At 57.5% G+C, this 21413-nt stretch overlaps 3 protein-coding genes across 5 annotated transcripts in view; all 3 read right to left on the bottom strand.

The window, feature by feature from the left end:
* Positions 1–2705: 2705 nt before the first annotated feature.
* LOC104691341 (protein Wnt-11b-like) lies at positions 2706–9738 on the bottom strand. The gene is made up of 5 exons (XM_039572310.1): positions 6512–9738; positions 6204–6424; positions 5519–5796; positions 4519–4811; positions 2706–3777 (listed from the first exon to the last, which is right to left on the bottom strand). The coding sequence occupies exons 1-5, from the start codon at positions 6580–6582 to the stop codon at positions 3603–3605; spliced, it is 1038 nt and encodes a 345-aa protein (XP_039428244.1). The 5' UTR covers positions 6583–9738; the 3' UTR covers positions 2706–3602.
* A 617-nt stretch (positions 9739–10355) lies between these two features.
* On the bottom strand, positions 10356–16715 carry LOC104691284 (transforming growth factor beta activator LRRC32-like). Of its 3 annotated transcripts, none has more exons than XM_019287710.3 (2): positions 16338–16715; positions 10356–15010 (listed from the first exon to the last, which is right to left on the bottom strand). In XM_019287710.3, the coding sequence occupies exons 1-2, from the start codon at positions 16632–16634 to the stop codon at positions 13067–13069; spliced, it is 2241 nt and encodes a 746-aa protein (XP_019143255.3). In that variant the 5' UTR covers positions 16635–16715; the 3' UTR covers positions 10356–13066. The 3 variants fall into 3 exon arrangements, with proteins under 3 accessions (XP_019143255.3, XP_039428243.1, XP_039428242.1); XM_039572309.1 differs by lacking the exon at positions 16338–16715 and adding an exon at positions 15557–16190 and having other exon boundaries at positions 10356–15425; XM_039572308.1 differs by lacking the exon at positions 16338–16715 and adding an exon at positions 15557–16190.
* A 2748-nt stretch (positions 16716–19463) lies between these two features.
* Positions 19464–21413, bottom strand: part of EDA (ectodysplasin A) — a 62517-nt gene continuing 60567 nt past the window's right edge. The window contains exon 9 of the mRNA XM_039572223.1: positions 19464–20713. Coding sequence (XP_039428157.1) covers positions 20462–20713 — 252 coding nt within the window. The 3' untranslated portion in view covers positions 19464–20461. The remainder of the gene's footprint in view (positions 20714–21413) is intronic.

The raw sequence follows: 21413 nt of genomic DNA, 5'->3' as shown, positions 1-21413 counted from the left end.
GGGTGGGACAGGATGGGCTCTGAGGTCCCTTCTACCAAACCATCCCAGAATTCCATGATTCCAAGGGACAAAGAGCTGCTTCTCCTCCGAACCCCCTGCAGCCCCTTTCAGAACTGACCTTCCAGCTACACCCAAAATTCCTCAGGCTGCAGCTGGATCCCCCTCGGGTCTTATGGTTCTTACTCACCCCTGTTTGTCCCCGTCCCTCAGCTGAAGATCCCCACACGGACAATCCCTGTTTTTGTTTGTCGTCCTTAGAGCACCACAGCACTGCTGAACAGCCCGGGAATAAAAGAGAACAGAGAGGGAAGGGTTTTTCCTTAAATACGGGCATTTACTCATGTGTGTGTCTTGTGGTGCGATGGTGCACGGACCAACCATCCCAAAGGTCACAGCAACATCCCCCAAATATTCCCAGCAGTGCAGGTTGGACGGGGCTTGGAGCAACCTGGGCTAGTGAAAGGTTCCCTGCTCGTGCCAGGGGGTGGAACTGGATAAGCTTTAAGATCCCTTCAAACCAAACCATTCCAGGATTCCCTGATTCCGTGAGATGCTGATCCACAGCTGAGCCCCTTTCTGGGCTTTCTCCTCCTTCTGGCTCAGCTCTGTGAGCAGCACAAGGGAAAGCAGGTGCAGGTCCTGATCCACATTCCGGTGGGAGCTGCAATCCAGGGCTGTGTGGAAGAGGTATCCCTACATATCCTTGAACATAGAGTCATCCTTCCTCCAAAGTACTTAATTACAATCAGTTTGTTGCCCTTGCTCAGGTTACCCTCCTGGAATGAGTTATGCAGTATGAATATTATAATATTCAATTATAATATTATAATAGTTAACGAATAAAGAAATAAAAGGAAAAATAAATATATCAGTGTTTTAACAGCAAAATCAAAAGAATCCATGAAAAGCACTCGCCTTCCTCCAGACTTTGTTGTTTGCACAAGTTTGACCAGCAACAAATAACCACGTTCACACCAAGGTTACTCCCTTAAAACCCCTGGGACAAACGCAGTGATCATTCCCACCGCATCCACCCTCTGGCTGCCGGTTCCTGGCGGATGCTCCCAGCCCTGCAGATCTCACATCCCTGCTAATTCCAGGTGTGGGCCCGGATCCCAGCTGCTCCCATGGGGAGCGTTGTCACAGAGCTGTCACCCCCTGCCAGCCTGACCCTTTGCACTCTCCAACTAATTCCGGCGCCTTCCCATTTCCCGCAGGATTCCGCCTGCACAGTGACACCTCCAGTCTTTTCCCAGCTCTTCCCCGTCGGGCTTGGAGTCAAGGAGGGAGAGGAGGAGTGGATTCTGCATATTCAGCACTTGACCCTGCCTTTTTCCCAGGCAGAAATTCCAACGGGACCTCTCTAGGAGGGATCCCGACGGCTCCCCTGGGCATTCCTTGCTATTGTGGCTCCTCTCCTCTCCCCCAGGCGCTGCGTGTTTGTAGTTACCAAATGCAAATCACATTTCCCACCCTCCTGGCTGGAGTTCTCCACAAGATCCTTCCCGGTTTTTTATTCTCCTCTCACCAGCTCGTTTTGCAATGCTCGGCGGAGTCCGCAGCCCCTGCCGGTGTCACCTCCCTGTGATCTGGGATGCGCTGGGAGGTGGATGGAGGGAAGGCACCGAAGCAATCCTAGTTTAGTACCCGCAGCTCTCCGGACACAGAAACTGCGGCAGTTTTGCAGCCTGGCCGCTGCAACTCCTTTTCCTGAGGAATGCCGGGCACTGACCCCTAATTGCATTTTAAAGGGAAAACTCGAGATAGCTTTCGGCCTTGGGCAGCTGCGGTTTTCCAGGCGCTCTGGGAAGGGAGATGGCAGCGGGCAGAGCCAGTCAATGGCACGTTAACAACTGATAACGAGGGTTAACTCCCTCCTGGCGCTCCCTGAGCTCGGGCTCAACTTCCAGCCCCTGCATCCTCTCGAGCCACCTCCGACTCCTTCCCTGCTCGCACGGAAACCTGGAGCACATTAAGGGGAGGGGATGTTTTACAAGAAACGCTCATGAATTGATTCCGTGACCCAGCAGAGACCATTAAAAATGATGGAATGGATATGGAAATGAGTAATCGCCCAGCTGGGCTCGGGCTGAGCGCGGCCAACTCCAGTCAATGGGAACCAAAAATAAAGCGGAGCTGCTGGAGCTCTCTGGGAGCTGCAGGAATCCACACAAAGATTCCCATCCCATTTACCTGTCCTCCTGGTGCTGTGGAGTCTCTCCAGCACTTGTTTGGCCTCACCCTTCCTCTCCAAAGTCTGCAAAAGCAGGAATCTCATCCCATCCAAGCTCTTGGCCAGAGAGCCAAGGGAAATGTGGGAGCCCCCATCCCTGACTCCCAACCCCTTGCTGTTCACACACACCCTTGACTAGTCCAGCCCGCATTCCCAAGGATCAGAAATTAACCCTGGACTGCTGCAGTTTCCAGCACCAGCCCTGAATCCCAGGCAGCCAGTTCCCAGGCAGCTGGAGACCTGAGGCAGCAGGGGATAAAACAGGAGCTGAGGCTGGCAGGGATCTGTAATTAAAGGCAAATCTAGGCCAGTGAGAAGCAGAAAGTTGAAAGTGAGCTGGTCCTCAGATATGTGTAAGGAAACGTATGGACACAGGGATACAGCCTCTCTTTCTCCAGGACCAGCTGGGAAGGACAGGGAGGAAAGATTGTCCTAGAAAACAAGGCACAGAGAGTTATAACATATTTATAACATATTTATTTAAAATCCCACACCAGAATCCCGCTTACAGGAAGTACAGAGGCTAAAGGTTCTTTCTTGCTTCCCCAAGGCCCTGGAGTCGTGTCCCCTCTCCAGGCCAGAATTCCAACACACCTGGCCCTGAGGGGTGGAAGGAGTGGGCTGAAGACCTCAGTGGGCCAGAAGGAGGGGCAGGAAGGACAAGCCATGAGAATTTCACGTACTGAGTGAGTGGGCTCCCACCTCCGACGTGGGGACAGAAGCTACAGTGATGCCATGGCTGGGCTGTCAACACATGGTCAGGTGTGGGTTTGCCAGGCTGCCCAGTTTTGGCAGCCCCCAGGACCTCTCCTGTCCCTGGTGTCTCTGCCATCAACAGAGCAGCACCATCTCCATGCAAATGAGATGCTGCAAAGGGCACTGGAGCAGTGTTTTCCCCTGACGAGGAACATCCTGGATGAGCCCACAGCAGAATCCTGTTCCCAAAGGAGCTGCCCACGACCCCCTCACCCGAAGCAGCATTCCATCCCTGCAGCCTTGTCCCAGTGGATAACTCCACCCCTCCCATCCATCACTCCTGCCTTTCAGGCCGCTGTCAGAATCCTCCTGCAAAGGGACAATGGCAGCCCAGGGTCCCTGTTCCCCCAGGAGAAAGGGGCCTGTGGAATGATCAATGGCTTCTCCCAGCTGGAGACAGAGGGCTGGCCACTGACCAGCTGCAGGAGGGCAGCTTTGTCCTGCCCTGAGGTCTGGGTTGGAGGGGACCAGAGGCTTCCTAAAATCTCTCAGTCTGAGGTTTTCCACGAGAGACAAGGCTTCCTGCAGAGCCTCCTCCTTGCAGGGGGCATCCCTTGGGATGGGCTCCTGGTGTCCAGCTGTGCCTGGTGGGTGCCAGCATGAGCTCTCCTCCTTATTTGCAGACATGTCTCTGCAGGCTGCGCCGGCAGCGCCTGCACACCACGGAGCAGCACCAGCGGTAGCGGCAGTGGCAGCGCTCCGTCACCTCCTCCGTGTAGGTGTTGTAGCCACGGCCACAGCACAGCAGGTCACAGCTGTCACTGCCCACGGAGCTCCTGTTGCACGGCCTGGGGAAAGATGTGGCACCTGGGGACCTGCCCTCCCAGGCTCTGGCCTCTCCCAGAGCTGGCGTGCCCAGAGCAGGAGGCAGCAGGGTCATGGATCATGGAATGGTTGGGTTGCAAGGGACCTTAAAAGATCACTCAGTGCCACCCCTGCCATGGGCAGGGACAGTTTTCACTATCCCAGGGTGCTCCAAGCCCTGTCCAGTCTGGCCTTGGACATTTCCAGGGATCCAGGGGCAGCCACAGCTTCTCTGGGCACCCTGTGCCACGGCCTCCCCATCCTCACAGGCAGGAATTCCTTCCCAAAATCCCATCTAAACCTGTCAGTGGGAAGGCATTCCCTCTTGTCCTGTCCCTCCATCCCTTGTCTCAAGTCCCTCCCCAGCTCTCCTGGAGCCCTTTTAGGCTCTGGAAAGGTCTCTGAGCTCTCCCTGGATCCATCTCTTCTCCAGGTGAGCACCCCCAGCTCTCCCAGCCTGGCTCCAGAGCAGAGAGGCTCCAGCCCTCGGAGCAGCTCCGTGGTGTCCTCTGGACTTGTTCCAACAAGTCCAGTTTCTGTCTTGTGTTGGGGTCCCCAGACCTGGACCCAGCAGTGCACGTGGGGTCTCACAAGACAGGGATTCAGAGATTCGGAGATGCAGGGATCTGCTGCAAGCTCACCCCAGCCCATCCACACCATCTTCCCAGGCCGCTCAAACCCAGCGATACAGGCACTCCTGGAATAAAAGGCTGGGTTCTTCCTACCTGTCCTGTGTCCCCAGAGAGCCCAGCTGGGGGTTTGGGGTGCAGTAGTCGGGAGAGTTGATGAGATAAACAAGGTCCATCTCTGTCACTGGCCTGGCATCCCCTTCCTTGGGGATCAGCTGCTTCCTGGGCCCCACGAGCCGGTGGGTCACTTTGAGGGCTGCCAGGTACCTGGATTTGAGGTCAGAGGCGATTTCATCCAGATCTGGCAGCCCTTTCCAGCAGGTCTTCACTGAGCAGGAGCCTGAAACCCCGTGGCATTTACACCTGGTATCCAGGGAGTCCCTGAGCACCTGCAGAGCACAGGGAAACAGGTGAGTTTGCCTCTCAGACCCCAGGGACTGACTCCCAAGGACAACCATGGGAAGTTTCAAGGGGTGGAAGAGCTCAGAGCTGAATATAAGGGGGTGATCAGGGGCTCAGCCCTGCTTCAATCCCTTCTGTTAAGAACCTGATCCTTGGGGAACTTCCCATGGGAGCTGACAGCAGGGTTGGGGGCTTCCCAAGCCTCACCTGGGGAACAGGAGTGGATGGAAGCAAAAAGACTGGATGATCTGGGGAGCCCAGTGGAGAGGGGCAGGAAGAGCCGTGTTTCCAGTGAGAAGGGTGGAAAGAAGCACTGGGAGTACTGGTGTGAGGTGTCAGATAACTGGGAGTACTGGTGTGAAGTGTCAGATGTGCTGGCTGTGGAAAGGGTGTGGGACGTCTGGGGGTGAGCAGCAGTGGGGGGTGTCTGCTGACACACTTTTTAACCATTTAGTTGCCTCCCGATGTTCAGGACATCCCAAAAACCTGGCTGGCATCTGCTGCCTTAAATCAGGGACCTCTGCCCCTGCTGCGAGGGGTGCTGGGCTCCGTCTGTCCCAGGGGGCTCAGCCCCTCTGTGTGACCCACTGCAGAGTCCCGGGGGGCTCATGCACCCCATCCCAGACTACAGCAGCCCCGGTGGGCTCCATATCCCCCACCCCATCCTGCAGAGCCCCGGGGGCCCCGCACCCACCGCCCGTCCCACGGCTCCGTTGTGCCGGTTCACCGCCCTGAGCCCGGGCGTGCCGCCGGTGCCGGCTCTGGCGGAGCCCTCGGTGAAGGCGGCCCCGAGCTGGAGGCCGTGGCTCAGGTTGTCCCCGCAGCCGCCCCAGCGGGAGCCGGGCGCGGGGGGCTCGGAGGGGCCGGGGCCGCAGGAGCACAGCGGGAGCTCTCCGGAGGCGCAGGAGCGGGCGATGCCCTGGGCCACGGCCGCTGCTGCCAGGGCGTGCACGAAGGCGGCTTCCCGGGTTCCTGCGGAGAAAACAGGGGTATTTCCTTCCTCCCCGCCCAGCCAGACTCCTCTCTCACACATCTCACAGTGCAAGGAGTTTCTTTATTTCACCTTGCATCAGGATAAACCCGAGGCCTCCCCATTTTTATATTTTAACCTGTGGCCCCCCCTATTGCACTGCCCGTGTCCAGCCTGTATCCCCACCTCTTCCCCCGCTTCTTTCGGAGCCCTGGCAGCTGTTTGAAATGGGAGCTCCCGTCTGTCACCTCCCCCAGATGGAAGTTACGCAGGATTAACACCGCGTAAAGGCAGGATATTTACTCCAAAACAGAAATCCAAGGCAGAAGCCACCCGGGAACGCGCCGCTAGCCCGGGCTTCCCCGGGGCAGAGCGGGAGCGGCGGCACGGCCGGAGGAGCATCCCTTACCTGTGAGCAGGTCGCGGCCGAAGCTGGGGGCACGCTGGATGGAGGAGCAGTTCCACCTCATGTCCGCAAAGCTCTGCTGGCACAGGGCCTGCGTCCGGCGGGCGGCCCGGACGATGCTGGGCATCACCTCCAGGTGCCGGCGGCACAGCTGCAGCTGCTCCGGCACCAGCAGCCGGCAGTGCTGGCTCTCGTTCCAGGCCACCCCGCTGCCCGCCAGCCCGCTGTGGGGAGAGCTGGGCGTCACCGAGGGGCCACAGCGCCCCGAGGGACCCGGGGGCAGCCCCAAGGAGGGGGAGATCCCTACTCACAGCCACTGGATGGCTGCGGAGAGGCCCAGCTGGCACAGCAGCGCGGTGGCAGCGGCGGCGGGGCGGCCCATGGCCGGGAATGGGGCTGGGATGGGGACCGGGACAGGGACTGGGAGCAGGGCTGGGGCTGCTCGGCCCCACCACCTCTTTTGTAGCAGCGGTGGCGGCGAGTCCTGCCCCCCGGGGAGGGGAACAAAGGCGGTTTCGGTGCCATTCACAGGGTTAGGGACAAGGAGGGGCTGGAGGGGGGTCCAGCTGTCATTAGCAGTGACCGTCGCCAAACAGCACCTGGGAGGGGGTTGAGGGACCAGCACTGCAGGATGTTCCCCCAGCGCTGCCAAGGCCAGCACTGCTCATGTCCCCAAAGTGCCACATCCCCACGGATTTTAAATCCCTGCTGGGATGTCACTCCACCACTGCCCTGGGCAGCCCTTTCCATGAGAAATTTTCCCTAATATCCAACTAAACTTCCCCTGGCACAGCTCGAGGCTGTGTCCTCCTGTCCTGTCCCTTGCTCCCTGGGAGCAGAGCCCGAAGCCCCTGGCTGCGCTCTCCTGTAGGGTCAGCACAGGCCCAAAATTTCTGTATTTTTTTCTTATTTTCTTCACAAAAAGCTTTAAAAAGTACATTTTTCCTTGACCCAGAGGAGTGCACATCCCTGAGCTGGCACAGGCACCAGCCCTGAAGTGCAGGCAGGAGCTGCCCAGGGTGCCACAGCCAGGGCTGGCACGTGCCTGTCACAAGGTGCATTTCTCAGGATCTCTCCCTCCTACAAGTACAAAACCAAAAGTGCTGCCTGATGCCAGTGAGGAACCAGGTAGGCTGGGATTTTCCCAGAGTGGGAGGTGACATTTGACACAAGCCCAGCTGACCTCAGGTCTTGGAAAGGGTCACAGATTGAAACCCACTTTTGAGGCTTTCAATTTCTCCCTGGCTGTGCTACTTCCCCTCTCTCTGGAAAGTGCTTTTCCTTGACAGAACTGAACTGGGAGTTGGTTTTCACCCCTCTGTGACCTCTTACCTTGGCAGGACATGCCTGGATGGTTGATCATTGTCCCCTCGTGACCTTCCTTTGACTTAGGATTGTGTGCACTAAAACCGGCACACAGGGCTTGAGTCGTCCTTCCCAAACTATTCCCTTGGGATGCAAAGGCCACAGCTCATTGTGCTGCAGCAATGGCCCTTGAGGAAGGGTCCCAGGTCACTCCCAAATCCTGAGCAGTTACAAGGGGATTGGTTAAAGGGTGGACAGAAAAGGAGGAACACAAGGATAACCCAAGTCTGTATTCCCTAAACACCAAATCCTGTGTTTTGGGGTCTGTCCCTTGTGGCTTCCAGGTAAACATCTCCTCAGGGCATGGATGGGGTCTCGTTTGGGGACCTGGAGAATCTCCAGGGTGTTGCCAGGACAACCCAGGGGTTGGATGGCAGCTGGGAAGGCACCTGAGTTCCCAGGAGGTTCAGAAGCCATGAGACTGGTCAGGAAAAGCTGCTGGAGAGCAGGAATGCAGAGAGGAACCACTCCAGGATGGGCTGGCAGGAGGGAATTCCCTTTACAGGTGATGGGAGCTGGGATCAGCACCAGGACAGGGGGGCTTAGTCCCACCCCATCCCTTGCTTTGGGATGGGAGCTCACCCTGGGGACTGGGCAAGGGGAGCAGTGCCAGAACACTGTGGAACTGTGCCCCAATGTCACAGGCTGCCACCTCCCACCAGAGGTATTTTTACCAATCCCTCTTCACAGGAAAGTTTTGCAATGACTGAGTAGTAGGAAAAACACAAACCCTTCCTTTTAAAGCAAAGCCAGCCCTCCTTTGAACGTCAATTCCTCTTTTTAGATCAATCCTTGGAACAACCGGAGGGTGAGTGCTAAAAATACCCCTTCCTTCCCCTCCCAGGCTGGGCTGGCTCTGTGGGAAGGAGGGAGGCAGGAGGGGATTCCCAGCCCAGGAGAGGCTTCCCTTCCTCAGCTGGGGCTTCACTGGCAGCAGGGAGACCAAAGGAGCCAGGAGAACATTGGGAAAGGTCCCTTCCACCTGCCTGGTGTTGGCCATCCTGGGGACACAGGGAGGGGACAGCTCCAGGAGGGGCTCAAGGGGCAGAGCTGGTGCTGGGTCGGAGCTCCTGGCATGAGGCTTTAGTGGAGGAACAGCAAAGAATTGTCCTGGATGGCCAAAGGTTGGTGTCCCTCACTCCTGGGACTCGGACAGGGGCCAAAGCAAACACCGGTGAGTGGTTTGTGACCCGTGTGAGCACACGGTGTCCCCATGCACCATCCCAACTCCCCATGGCCTGTGGCTCCCAGGCTCAGACGGGGCTCCAGAGACCTTCCAGGGGTTCCCCTACCACCAAAGTGTCCCTGCAGAACCCGGTGACCTCGGCTCCCCACCCTCACCTACCGACCAACCCTGTGAGGAGCCACATCCTTTGCGTGGAGGCTGTGCCAGTGTGGTGACAGTGACGCAGGGGGTGGTGGCACGTGGTCATGTGGCACTGACGTCCCAGCTCCTGCCACAGCCCAGGGGCTGGGAGTGAGATTCCTGCTGCTGGTGGACACTGGGAGCATCCCGTTCCCTCTGGAGCCTGGGGACAGTGGGACAATCACCCTGGGTGGCAGGAGCCTGTCCTGCCGTGGAGCTCTGCTTTCCTTCAGGGACACCGTCCCCTTCCTCTTTCCAGAGCAGAGCACAGGACAGGTACTGGGAACAGGCTGGGGGTGGCAGGGACCTGATCCTGCAGAGCCACATCCCAGTGTCACCTGTCCCCACAGCCACACAGAGTCCCAAATCTGGGAGCAGGGCCAGCGGATCTGCTCCTGCTGTGAGGATACAACACGAGGTGACACTTGCCTGTGACAGAGCTGCCCGTGCCCCCGGCAGTGTCCCCGTGCAGGCAGCCCAGGCACAGCTGGGAGCGAGGATCCAGCTGCAGAACATGTGGCAGCATCTGTTCCCCTCCAGCCCGGGGAGGTGACACTGCAGGGCTCTGCAAGGCCAGGCGGACCCGGGGGAACACGTTCCCCATCTGCCACAGCCCGAGGCGCCTCGGGATGGAGGTCCCAGCCCGGCCAGAGGCCCTGGAGAGGAGGAAAAGTGTCATGAACGACACGCCCGGCCTTGCCCCCGGGCTGGGAAGAGCTGCCAGGGGAGCTGTGCCAGTCACGGAGTCGATGTGGCAGGGAGGGATAATGGGAAGCAGCCCTGCGGATGGGAGGGACACAGGGTGGTGTCCTGGAGGTGCCACCAGCCTCCCAAAGCCACAAAGAAAGCGCCACACTCACCAGGAGCACATCCCAGGCAGCCAGAACATGGCACGAGGACGGGCCTTGATGAGATCCAAAGGATTTGGGACTGGGCACTGCATCAATATGGGGGAAAAGAAAAGAAAATGGTACCTCCAGCAGCCCTCTGGAAGGGGATGTACCTTCTGCTGGGGGAAAGGAAGCCTTATCTTCCTTATCTTATCAGCATGGGGGAGGTCTGGGTTAATTGAGGCTCTGTCTGAACACAGAGGAGGAGAAAGGGCTCTCCTTGCTCTGCCATGCTGGGGTGGCCTGAAGAGAGAGATAGGCCAGGCACTTCCCAGGATATCCTTCAGCTCCTGCAGCACATGAAGCTCTGGATCATGTCCAGGGAGAAAAAAAGAAGAGAAAGGGGAAAAGAAGCACTGTTGTAATTGAAGTGAGTTGAGGGAAGGTAATTTCCGCCCGGGTTAGTGAAACGGCTCGGTGGAAATTTCTGATAAAAATCTATTCTTCTTTGAAAATGCAGATCCAGAGAAATGTGAAGGCTTTCCACTGGAAAGAATGAGTTTTGCTGGATTTCTCAACCAGTTCTCTAGAAAATTTGTCAATGGTCACAACATTTTAATCACTGCTGCTTTTTTTGTCAGACCAAAATTTACACTCCCGCCACCCTCCAGCCTGACATGAAAATGCAACATTTTTGGCATCGCCGCTTTATTTGTTCAAAATTTAATATTCTACAGATCTTCTGCCCTCCTTTTGGATCAAGAAAACACTGGAGATGCCAAGACATGCCTGGGATAGGGAAACCATTTCGCCTAAAGCACGGGAAGCTCCGGATGAGGAGCAGTGCAGAACTCAGGACAGACCCCGGATTTCTCTGGGCCTCGTGCTGGTTCTGGGGACACAAATGTGCTTTCGTGCCACCTCGTTGTCCCCTGGGCCAACACAGGCTCACCCCATGCCCTGCTGCTGGCCAAGCTGTTCCTGGGGCTGGGAGAAGGGGACATTGCCCTCGGATTCAATTCTTGGCAAATCCATGCAACCACAACCTGGATTTCCGTTTTTCTTTGAGCTGGGAAAGCACACGGACATCAACAACAGTGATAACCCAACACCATTGCCCTGGCTCATTTTCCACAACTTCACAGCCCCTCCTTGGTCTGGGAAGTTCCACCTCTTCCCCCCTTACCCTGGGCTTTACACAATCCTTAGGGTTGGAAAAATCCTCTAAGATCGAGTCCAGTTATTAGGGAGCCTTTTCTGTGGGGAGAAATCAGCCCCAGGATTCTCCTCCCTCTATTTTTAGTACCTTTTTCAGCAGATGCTTCAATCCCCAGAGAAACTTCCGGATCAGCAGCTGCTGTTCCCAAGTGCCACTGCCCCGAAGGGGTCAACCCCTGCCAGCTGCTGCTCCGCGGGGACACGACACTGGATAAACACGGCTGGGGACACTCAGGATGCCCGAGGCAGCGCCTGGCACCGAGTGCCGGCAGCACATGGTGTCCCTGAGCACCCGGTGGTACGTGGTGTCCCCGCCCGTCCCCAGCTCCGAGCCTAACGCGAGGAAGATGCCGGTGGGAGCAGGCAGCACAAAGGGCAGGACATCTCCTGGTGACACGAGTGGGAAGCTCGGCCTGGGGAGGGGTTAAACGAGGAGCAGAGGCCACAGAAATGCACCAGAAACACCCAGTGAAGGCACTTTGGGCCCTGAAGTGTCCCTGCAATGTCACCGAGTGCTGGGGCAGGAGGCTGGCACGGCATCAGGGATGTGCTGAGCTCATCCATCTGCTGTCCCAGCACTTGGGGGGGCACTGGAAAAGCAAATCCCTGCCCCAGGGACAGTCTGAGCTCACCTGGGGACACTGGGACAGCAGGTTCCTGCCCCAGGGAGTTCAGGTGCCACCCGAGGACAGGGGACACAGTGCTGGGGAGAAGCCCCAGGTGGGCACAGCAGCTCCTGGGACACTCCATGCCCAGAGCCCAGCTGGCTGCAGCTCCCCAGGGACGGCAGCTGCGGACAGCACTGGGGACGGAGCCGGCAGGGGTGGAAATGTGGGGGCCACCAAAGTCACCATGGGTCCTGGAGCTGGGTGCCCAGCAAAGGACAGGAAGCTGAAGCCCTGACAAATCTGACACCAAAAATGCCCTATTTGCTTCCCAGTAAAACCATGATAAGCTTGAAAGAAAAAAAAAAAAAAGGAAGAAAATGAAGTTATTGGGATTTTAAGTAACTTCCAAACCCTTTTGTTCCCACAGCTCCAAACCACCAGGTGTGTGTGGAGGTGACTGGGCCCAGCTGGGGACTTCCGAGGCGGAACCAAATGGATGTGAAACGCTAGAGTTCACTGCAGCCTCAGTTTTATACTTCCTGGAGCTGGCCCAGCCCTTCAGGTGCTCCCATTCTGCCCTGGGAAGCTGGACAGGTCACTCAAGGGACAGATGGACAACACCACACAGTGACAATCCCAATCAACACCTCCTCTTGCTGCCTTCCCGAGCTGGGGTCTGAGCCCCTGGATCATCTCTGGCTTTGGGGGGTGTTCAGAGGGTGCCAAATCCATCCAGGACCACAACTTGGGCAGCACTGACCCCGTGCTGGGACCAGCTGCCTCTGCCACTGTCACTTCGGGGGTCCTGGCACTGAGGGTGGGACATCTTGCGCCAGCCAGGGACAGCACAGATTCCCACTTGTCCCATTCCCGCTGTCCCAGTGCGTGAGGACAGGGTGGAATTCCTCCCAGCATCTGCAGCAGGGAAAGGCAGCAGAGAGATGGGCAGAGTCCCAGAGATCCCCCCCTCCCTTCCCCAGCACTGTGAGCCACCACCAAGCACCATTCCCATTCCCACTCTCATTCCCATTCCCTGGCTGCTTCTTCCTGGAAAAGGGAATGCTTCAGGAGCAGCAGCAGGGATTTAGTATAGCTATTAAACCTTCTTAAAGGGGCTACTGGGCAAGCTGGGAAACAGCCAGGTGGCCCCAATGGAGATAATTCCCATCCAGCTGAGCGTGATGTGGAAGAAGGCGGGTGATCAGTGCAGCCAGCCCAGGGCTTGGCTTCTTGTGCTGAGTGATGGGAATGTGTGATGGCACCCCATATCCCATATTTAATTCCTGGCAGGGATCAGAGGGGATGGGGGAATCTCCCTTCCGGAGAAGGGGAGGTGGCTCAGAGCCCAGCACCCTCCACGCTCCCGCCACTGGGTTCGCAAATCCCGCAGGTACCAGTGAGACCTAAACCACAATAATATTATTAATATTAATATTATTAATAATAATTAGAGTTCTGACCCAGGGCTGCAGGTCTGGGCTACACTTCGGTGACGCTGTCAGGTGGCCTCTCCTCGGCTGGCCCCTCTCCTTTGGGATGGGGCTGGGAGACTCCCACCCTGTTGCTCCCGAGTCCTGCACATTCCGGAGCCTTCTGCCCTTTCCTCAGGAGGCAGAAAGCCCAGGCACCGAGGAGGGAAAGGCCCATCAGGGCCACGAGCAGAGCCAGGGAGGCAGTGCCCTTGGGCTGGGGACAGATCCAGTGGGGAGTGCCGGTGATCCTGGCTGAGATATTCCGGCCGTGCTCCTGGAAGGCACAGCAAGCTTGGGGCAGGTCCAGCACGGCCACGCTGGCGGCACGGAGAGCGTCCAGCCAGCCCAGCGAGCAGCAGCTCCAGGGGTTCCCCGCCACGGACACGGCCCTCAGGCTGTGGGACCAGCTCCCGAGCTTTCCCAAGGTCTGCAGGTTGTTATCCCGAATGTGCAGGCTCTCCAGCGGGGAGCAGGAAAGCCCCGAGGGCAGCAGGTTCAGGCGGTTGCCCGACAGGTCCAGCACTCGGAGCGTGCCCAGGCAGGGCAGCGCTGCCTGGCTCTCGTCCATCAGGTTGTCCCTCAGAGAGAGCTCCTGCAGGGACAGCTCCAAGCCCCCCAGTGCTCCCGTGGGTATGGACAAGTCCCTGTTTCCTGACAGGTCCAGGGAATGCAGCAGGGTCTGGTTGAAGGCGTAGGGCTGCAGCCTGGAGATGTTGTTCTTGGACAGGCTCAGGTGCTTCAAGTGAGGCACGTTGTAGAAGGGGGTGCAGGTGTCTCCGGGGGCTGACGTGTGAGAATCCACTCCCAAATCCCTTCCCTGGTCACTCACCTGGCTCTCACAAGGCTGAAGGCTGTTGGAGCCCAGATCCATGGATTCCAGGTGAGGCAGGGAATCGAAGAACCAGCGTGGCAGCACGCGGAGGGCGTTGCTGTGGAGGTCCAGCGAGCGCACGGACAGCTCCGTGCCATTGGAGACAAACTCCCTGACCACATCCCGGAGACAGTTCCTCGCCAGGCTGAGGCTGTGCAGGGTGCCCAGGCTGTGGAAGAAGGAAAATGGGAACAGCTCCAGGCGGTTGTTGCTGAGATCCAGGTCAGCCACATGTGGCAGAGCGGCCGTGGGATGCACGGTCCTGTTGAACCTCTGCATCTCCTTGTAGAGCAGGACGAACTCCCTGGGATGGGGTGAGCCTGGGAGCAGGGAAGCAATGAGGTTGTTGGAGAGGTTTAAGTGTGTGAGATCATGGGCTTTGGGGAGCTCTGGGAACGAGAGGAGTCTGTTATGGCTCAAGTCGAGCATTCGGAGCAGGTAGGGCTGCGCTCCCTCCTCGGAGGAGAACAGCTCCAGGGCGTTGTGGCTGAGGTTTAAAACTCGCAGCTGTGTGAGGCTGAAGCCAGAGATACAGTGCAGGGAATTCAAAGCCAAGTTCAGCACCTCCAGCTCTTCCAGAGGCTCGAAAGCTCCCTCCTGGATCTCCATGATGTAGTTGTTGCTGAGGTCGAGCTGGCGCAGCCGCGGTGAGCTCCGGAAGGTCCCTGCCAGCAGCTTGGTCATCATGTTCCCGGAGAGATCCAGCACCCTCAGGCTGGTGAGGTTGCTGATGTACCAGCTGGCCATGTGGCTCTCCAGGTTATTCACAGACAGGTCCAGGACCTCTATATTCCTGAGCAGATGGAAAGCTTCCCCGTTAGCCAAGTAATTCCGGTCCAGGTGGTTCGATCCCAGGAGGAGCGAGTGCAGCCGAGGCAGCCGAGCCAGGGCGGTGGCTGACACAGCTTCCAGCTGGTTGAAGCACACATCCAGGTACTCCAGCTGCCCAAATCCTGGCATGGTGCTGCCTGACAGGTTTTGAATGAAGTTGTTGGAGAGTTCAAGGTACTTAATTCCTTGGCCAAGCTCCTTGGGAAACTTCCGTAGGCCAACTCCTTTGCAAGACACCTTCATGGGGCTCTGTGGAGAGACAGGAAAGGTGGGAATGAGGGGGGGCTACAAGCCACAGCTCCAGGTGAGCCAGCAGCTGGCCAAGATGGGCACGAGAAGCGGGAATGAGCACTGCTTCCCCTTCCCAAGCCCAGCTGGTCCAGAGCATCCCTGTTTAGGCAGAGCAAGGGTGCTGTGTGGGCTCCACCTTTCCTCTCGCCCTGGTTTCCTCTGGAGCTGGGAACCTGGATGGGGAGCAGCTGATTTCTTTCTGGGGTGACAGAAACCTGCTGTTCCCCATCCAGGCTCCCAACTGCCTCACCAACATCCACGGGAATCCCTGCACTCCATCCTCTGAGCACCTCAGGCACGGCAGGGATCTGGGAGCATCTGGATGTAGGGGACCACCTCAAAGGAGCTCGAAGGCAGGAAAACAGAGGAAAAGCTGGGAAAGTTAAAGAGATGGAGGCTGGAGGGAGGTGAGAGCCACAGGGAGGAGATCCAGAGGGATGCTGGCAGCCCCAGCCACGCTGCTGGAGCCATCCCAGCCCAGGTGCTCCTTGGAAACAGCCTTACCTGCTGGCACAGCGCGGGGCTGGGCCTCGCCTCCGGGCTAGCCCCGGCTCTGAGGATGGCCGAGAGCAGCCAGAGCAGGAAACATCCCCGAGGAGCCCAGAGCATGTTGGGCTGCGGGCGCCGCCAGCCCCGTCCCGCTCCTGCGGCGTCGCTGGCAGGCTGGGCAGGAGCCAGGCTCTGTATAAATAGGCTCCAGGATGGGATGGGGGAAGGAGATAAGGCATGTGGGTGTTCGTAGCTACGGAAGTGGGAAAAGAAAGACATCAGCTCGCAGAGGGGGAAAAAACGGCACAAAGCCGCAGGGAAGGGAAAGAGAAACGGCGGGATGGGGAGGAGGCAGCTCAGGTGACCGGCCGGACCCGCTGTGACATCAAATGCCAGCAGGCAGAGGTGGCACGTAGGAAAGCTGAGAGGGTTTGGGGGAGTTTCCCTGTGCCAGGGACAGGCTGTGCCAGCTCCCGGGACAGCAGGGGCAGCTGGCGAGGGCTCTGCAGCCATCCTGAGCCAGGGACAGCTCCTGGCTGTGGGATCACCTGACTGTCACACCCGGGCGGTGGCATTCCCTCCCCATCCCAGCACAGCCCAGCCGAGGGGACTCTGCCCCTCTCGGGAAACAACAGCTTCCCAGGGCTCGGCGCCCCTTCCCAGCGGGATGTGCAGAGCTGGAATTCCCCTCCTCCTCCTCCTCCTCCTGCTCCTCTCCCTCCCCAGGGGTCTGCGGTGTGCAAGCGCTGGGCTCCGCGCTGTCACACCCCGTGCCCCACCTGGGCTGCCGGCTCACCTCCTCGCCCAGGGCAGGAACCAGAAGGGAACTGTCCCTGCGGCAGCTCCAGGTGGGATCTGTGCACCCGGAGCTATGCCCCACCCACAGAGACTTTTTTTGTGGTGGCATCTCCTGGTCCTTGTGCCGCCTAGTGCTGACACACTCCTTGGGGACACGCCCCCATGCTTCACGGGGCACTCTCCAAAATGCACAATTTGGGTTTTTTTGGCTCAGTGTGGCCAATTCCATGTGATGGAGCGACTCAGGCTGCTGAGGGGTTGTCCAAGGATGTGAAGTTTCAGCCATGGAGCTCATGCTCTAATCCTGGAGGTGTCTGGCAGGAAAAAAATAATATATAGACATAAAATACATAAATAAATAAATACAGATTATATATATATATATATAGAGAGAGAGAGAGAGAGAGAGTTACACATCTGGAATGTTACCCCTCACCCTCTGACAGCTGGCGTGGTGGGGGACACTTTGTCACCTCAGGATGTGGCTCAGCCTCGGGCTGGCCGGGTGTCCCCAGCATCCGGGGCAGGCAGGACAGCGGTGACAGCCCAGGGACAGCGTTTTGGGCTGATGCCCCGCGGTGCCGGGCTGCAGCTGTGCGCACACAGCACATCTGTGCAGATGTGAGCTCCTGCCAGGGAAACACCGACCTCTGGATGACCCCCCCGGCCCTCCCGAAAGCGGAACCGGCCCCGGGGGCGCTCCAGCCCCGGCATGTCCGGCCCTGCCACGCCCGGGGAACCCCGGCCTGTCCCCCTGCACCCCAACTGCTGGGCATGGGGCTGCGCGGTGACACAGCCCCTGTCAGCAGCTGAAAGTCCCTGATTTGGATCAGGGACTTCTGCAGAGAATCCCTGGGCATTTGCATCCCGAGGCTGTGAACTCCCTTCGCGGGAGCACCGGGCGTGAATCGGACCCGGCAAACACCGAGAGGCTTTTCTTGGATCACGGTAACGGCAGAGTGAACCACACGGCCTGAACAGGGAGAGATCTGCTCTGAAACCAGCTCTCCTGTGCTTCCTGGCCTTCCTGCCCTCCACGCTGGCTCCCAGGGCTCCAGCAGGATCTGTTGGAGAGATTCCCTGTTCCCCCCGAGGCTTTTGTGGGAGAGGTCTCCAAAGGATGTGAGGAACGAGTAGCAGGACTGAGGTGTGGAGGGAGCAGGGACAGAACCACCCACCCAGGTCACATCCCTACCACGGGTGATGGGCTCCAGCCTGGGTGTTCGGGAGCAGAAGGATACCTGGTTATCCAAGCCCATGGGATCTGCCCTTCCTCCAGTGCATTCCCAGGGCATTGGGAAGGTGACTCCTGACTGTCCCTGATGAGGGGACAGTGCCTCTCCCACCCCTGAAGGATGGAGCTGTCCCCTCGCAAAGCACAGCCAATGCTCTGCTATGCCCATACAGACCTTCCATGGGAGCTCCTGGTGTGGCTGGGAAAGGACATCCCACTGGGAACACTGAGAGCAGGAAAAAGCTGGATTTGCCAAGGCCACCTGCAGCCAGCTTTTCTCTGCTCTCCAGCTCCAATTCCATGTCTCCAACTCACACTTCGGTTAGTGTGAGCACCAGAAAAAGCCTGTTAACACATTCCATCGAGGAATTGCTCCCTCCTCCATCCCAAGCATGCACCAGAGGGAACTTCCATGCAGGAATTGCTCTCTCCTGCTCTCCTCCAATATCCTGAGCACACACCAGAGGGGACAGCAACACTCCAGCCTTTTACAGATCCTGCCAGCGGGGGACGAGGAATGCAAACTCCACGTTATTCATGGCTGCCCCCAGCCTTGCTGCTCAGGCCTGTTCTAAAGCGATCCTGTTAACGATTTGCTTCATGTTCTCACTGCACACAGTTGTCCCGCTTCATTCTTGTCACAGGAACATGTCCCTCTTAATCCATTTGAAAGGAAAGAAAACCACAGAGCCCAGTGAAGAGCCCCCAAGGCTCTTGCCCGTCCCACATGTCGAGGCTGAAGGGAGGAGAAGCCACTAAAAAGGCAGAGCAGCCCATTTGTCACGCAGTTGTTTCCCGAAGCGCACGGCTCCTGTGAATAGCGAGGCCGCGGCCAACGCCGCTGCCCCGAGGAATTTTTGTCTCCCAAGAACTGCAACACTTGGCAAGGGACACCACTCGCTAGGGGTGGAGCCAGGAATGCTCCAGGCAGGGTGGACCCTCCGTGGCCACAGCACAGCGCTGGGACACGTCCCTCCCACACCCTGCAGGTGACCATGAGCCACCCCTGCATGGAGCCATCCCCGAGATCCTGGAATCACAGGACTGGGCTGGGAGGGATCTTAGGGATCAAACAGTTCCACCCCCTGCCATGGGCAGGGACACCTCCCACTGTCCCAGTTTGCTCCAAGCTCCATCCAACCCGGCCTTGGACACTTCCAGGGATCCAGGGGCAGCCACAGCTTCTCTGGGCACCCTGTGCCAGGGCCTCACCACCCTCACAGGGAGGAATTCCTTCCCAATATCCCATCTAACCCTGCCCTGTGGCAGTGGGAAGCCATTCCCTCTTGTCCTGTCACTCCAGGCCCTTGTCCCAAGTCTCCAGCTCTCTCCAGCTCTCCTGCAGCCCCTTCAGGCACTGAGGTCCCCAAAACCTTCCCTGCTTCTGGCTGAAGGTGCCACTACGGGACTTGTCCCGTTTCCACACAGGCTGCAACTTCACTCCCCTCCTGAAAGCACAAACAGGCTCTGGAAAGAAACAGAGGGAAACAAAACCCAACCAAGCCGAGCAAGTGTGAGCCAAGGGCTGACACAACAGAGCAATTTGTGCCTCTGCCTCAGCTCCAGAGCATCTTATGGCTTTAGGTCTCCCCAGCTGAGGGGAGGTAACGGGACAGAGTTGCTCAAGAAGCCAAAAGAAACAATAGTGTCCCAGCTCCTCTATTAGTCACCAGAAATCGAGTTATGACTAGACTCAGCAGGGCTCAGAGAAAAGAAAAAGTGGTGACTTCATGCTGGACCAGATTTTAAAATCCCATTTTTTTTCCTTTGCTAAAGTCTCCATCACCACTTATTTTAGGTAGGAGGGTGCCAAAAGGAAAGGGGTGGGGGGCGGAAGGCTAAAAACCACATCTAAAAGCAGGACAGTTGCTATTAAAACAGAAAAAAAAATTTCCTGTTTGAATATTTTATTCTTAAACATAACAAACTTCCTCCGAGTGTTGTCACAAGTACTTGTGGCTGCTCTACGTGGCCCGGTGAAGCCTGTAGAAATGTGTTCTGGTTTGCAAAATATTAATTAAAAAGAACAAAACAAACCCCCCCCCCAAAAAAAAACAAAACAAAAAAACAACCAAAAAACCAAAACCAAAATACCCCCAGCCCAACTCAACTTGCTGTAACAGCAGCAGTACTTGCAGGCAGCCCCCGCTGGGGCAAGGTTACCTCTGGGATAAGGGCAGGAGCTGAAAGGAGCAGAGGCCTGGACCCGGGAATCGGCGTTTTCTTTGGGATTTGGTGGTTTCTGGAATGTGGAGGCAGTTTGCTATCTGCTAAGCCTGCTCTAGTTATTCCTCTTCCTCTCGCACTTCCTGCTTTTGCTTCCAAGCTCTAGGTCGAGGCACTTCTCCTCCTCCTCCTGAGGATGAATGTAAACACCACTGACCCTGTCTCACCCAGCTCCCCTCGCCCCTGGCCCTTCCAGCTCCCCCTGGGAAGGCAGGAAGCCACAACCCCTTCCTGGCTGTCGTTAGCGTGCACAAGCAGGAGCCTGGCTGGGATTTTGGGACAGGAGTCCGTGTCCTCCCACTCCCGCCTGGGATGCTCTCGCCAGTGCAACATCCGAGCAGAGCCCCCAGCTCTCCCACCAAGCCTCGTGTGAAGGTCACAGAGCAGAGTATCAGTGCAGTAATACTTGAAATACTGAGACAAGGCACACCCAACAGCCTTTCCTCCTCACAACGCTCTCCCCACCAGCGTTTCGGTTTGATCCGAGTCTCCCCGCGAGTCACAGAGGACAGTTGTGCTTCCTGCATTCACATATAGGAATAAATAGCTCTGGATCAGTTTCCTTTATGGCCGGATTACAGAACCCCTGAAATACTGATACGCTTTATGAACAGCAGCACTGTGCAGTTCCGTGGGTATCCCTGGCCACGCCAAGTTCCTCTCTAGGATGCCGGTGCATCTCCCAGGCGGATGGCCCCAAAGAAAGTCGTGTGCTTGCTCATGTTGATGGAGATGTCAGCGTGCACCATCTTCACGGCGATCTTCTGCCTGGCTTTGAGCAGGCACACCCCGGCCGTGTAGCAGGTGTTGAAGTTGGTCTTGCCGGTCTCGATGCTCCGAGTGCATTGCAGAAAGGGCTTCTCGTCCACCACCACCTCGTAGCTGGCGAAATCAGTGAAGTTGATGTAGTAGACCTGATGTGGGGCAGGGAGAAGAAAGGTGTCAGGGATGGGATTGGGGTGTGGGGAGCAAGTGCAGCGTCCTGGGGGTGTGTGCAGCCCCTCCTAGCCCCAACACCTGCACTCACAGGTGACTTGTGCGAGGCAGGAAGAGCCCCAAGCTCACCAGGAACTTCTTTTATTCCGTTTCAGACTGGCCCAAGCATGCAAAACCCCCTGAATCCATGTGCCTAAGGCTGAGCTACCATCCTGCTGACTCCAGGGAAGGGACGCACCTGCACAGAGCCATGCAGGGCTCCCTGTGTGCTGCAACAGCTTCTCATCCCACACACAGACAGACACATCCCACTGAAGGCCTCTTGCACTTACCTGGCCAGTCCTGCTTCCTGTTGCCAGGAGCCTCCTTTAGTGGTGACATCAGAACTGCCCTAAGGTGCACTGGGAGCTGCCTCCTGCGTAACTGGACTCGGTGCTTGCACAGGCACGAGCTACTACAGGGAAAAGGCTCTCCCAACCTCCACAGCTTGGAAGGAAATCACCTCACAGCGTTTCTACTGATTGAACTCCCTGATTTCCAAGGCCCTGTAACTCCACTTGTCCTCACTTAACCCTCTCCCACACTCTGATCCCAAAGAACTGCAGGAGGAAGACCTGTCCAAGGAGAAGTCAGTCTCACGGAGATGCTTCTTCCTGAGAGAGGAAATCCAGCCCTTTT

Source organism: Corvus cornix, chromosome 4A (genome assembly GCF_000738735.6).
Source record: "Corvus cornix cornix isolate S_Up_H32 chromosome 4A, ASM73873v5, whole genome shotgun sequence".
Classification (NCBI taxonomy): domain Eukaryota; kingdom Metazoa; phylum Chordata; class Aves; order Passeriformes; family Corvidae; genus Corvus; species Corvus cornix.
Note: the sequence above shows the minus strand (reverse complement) of the source record. Positions and strands in the feature narration are given on the sequence as shown.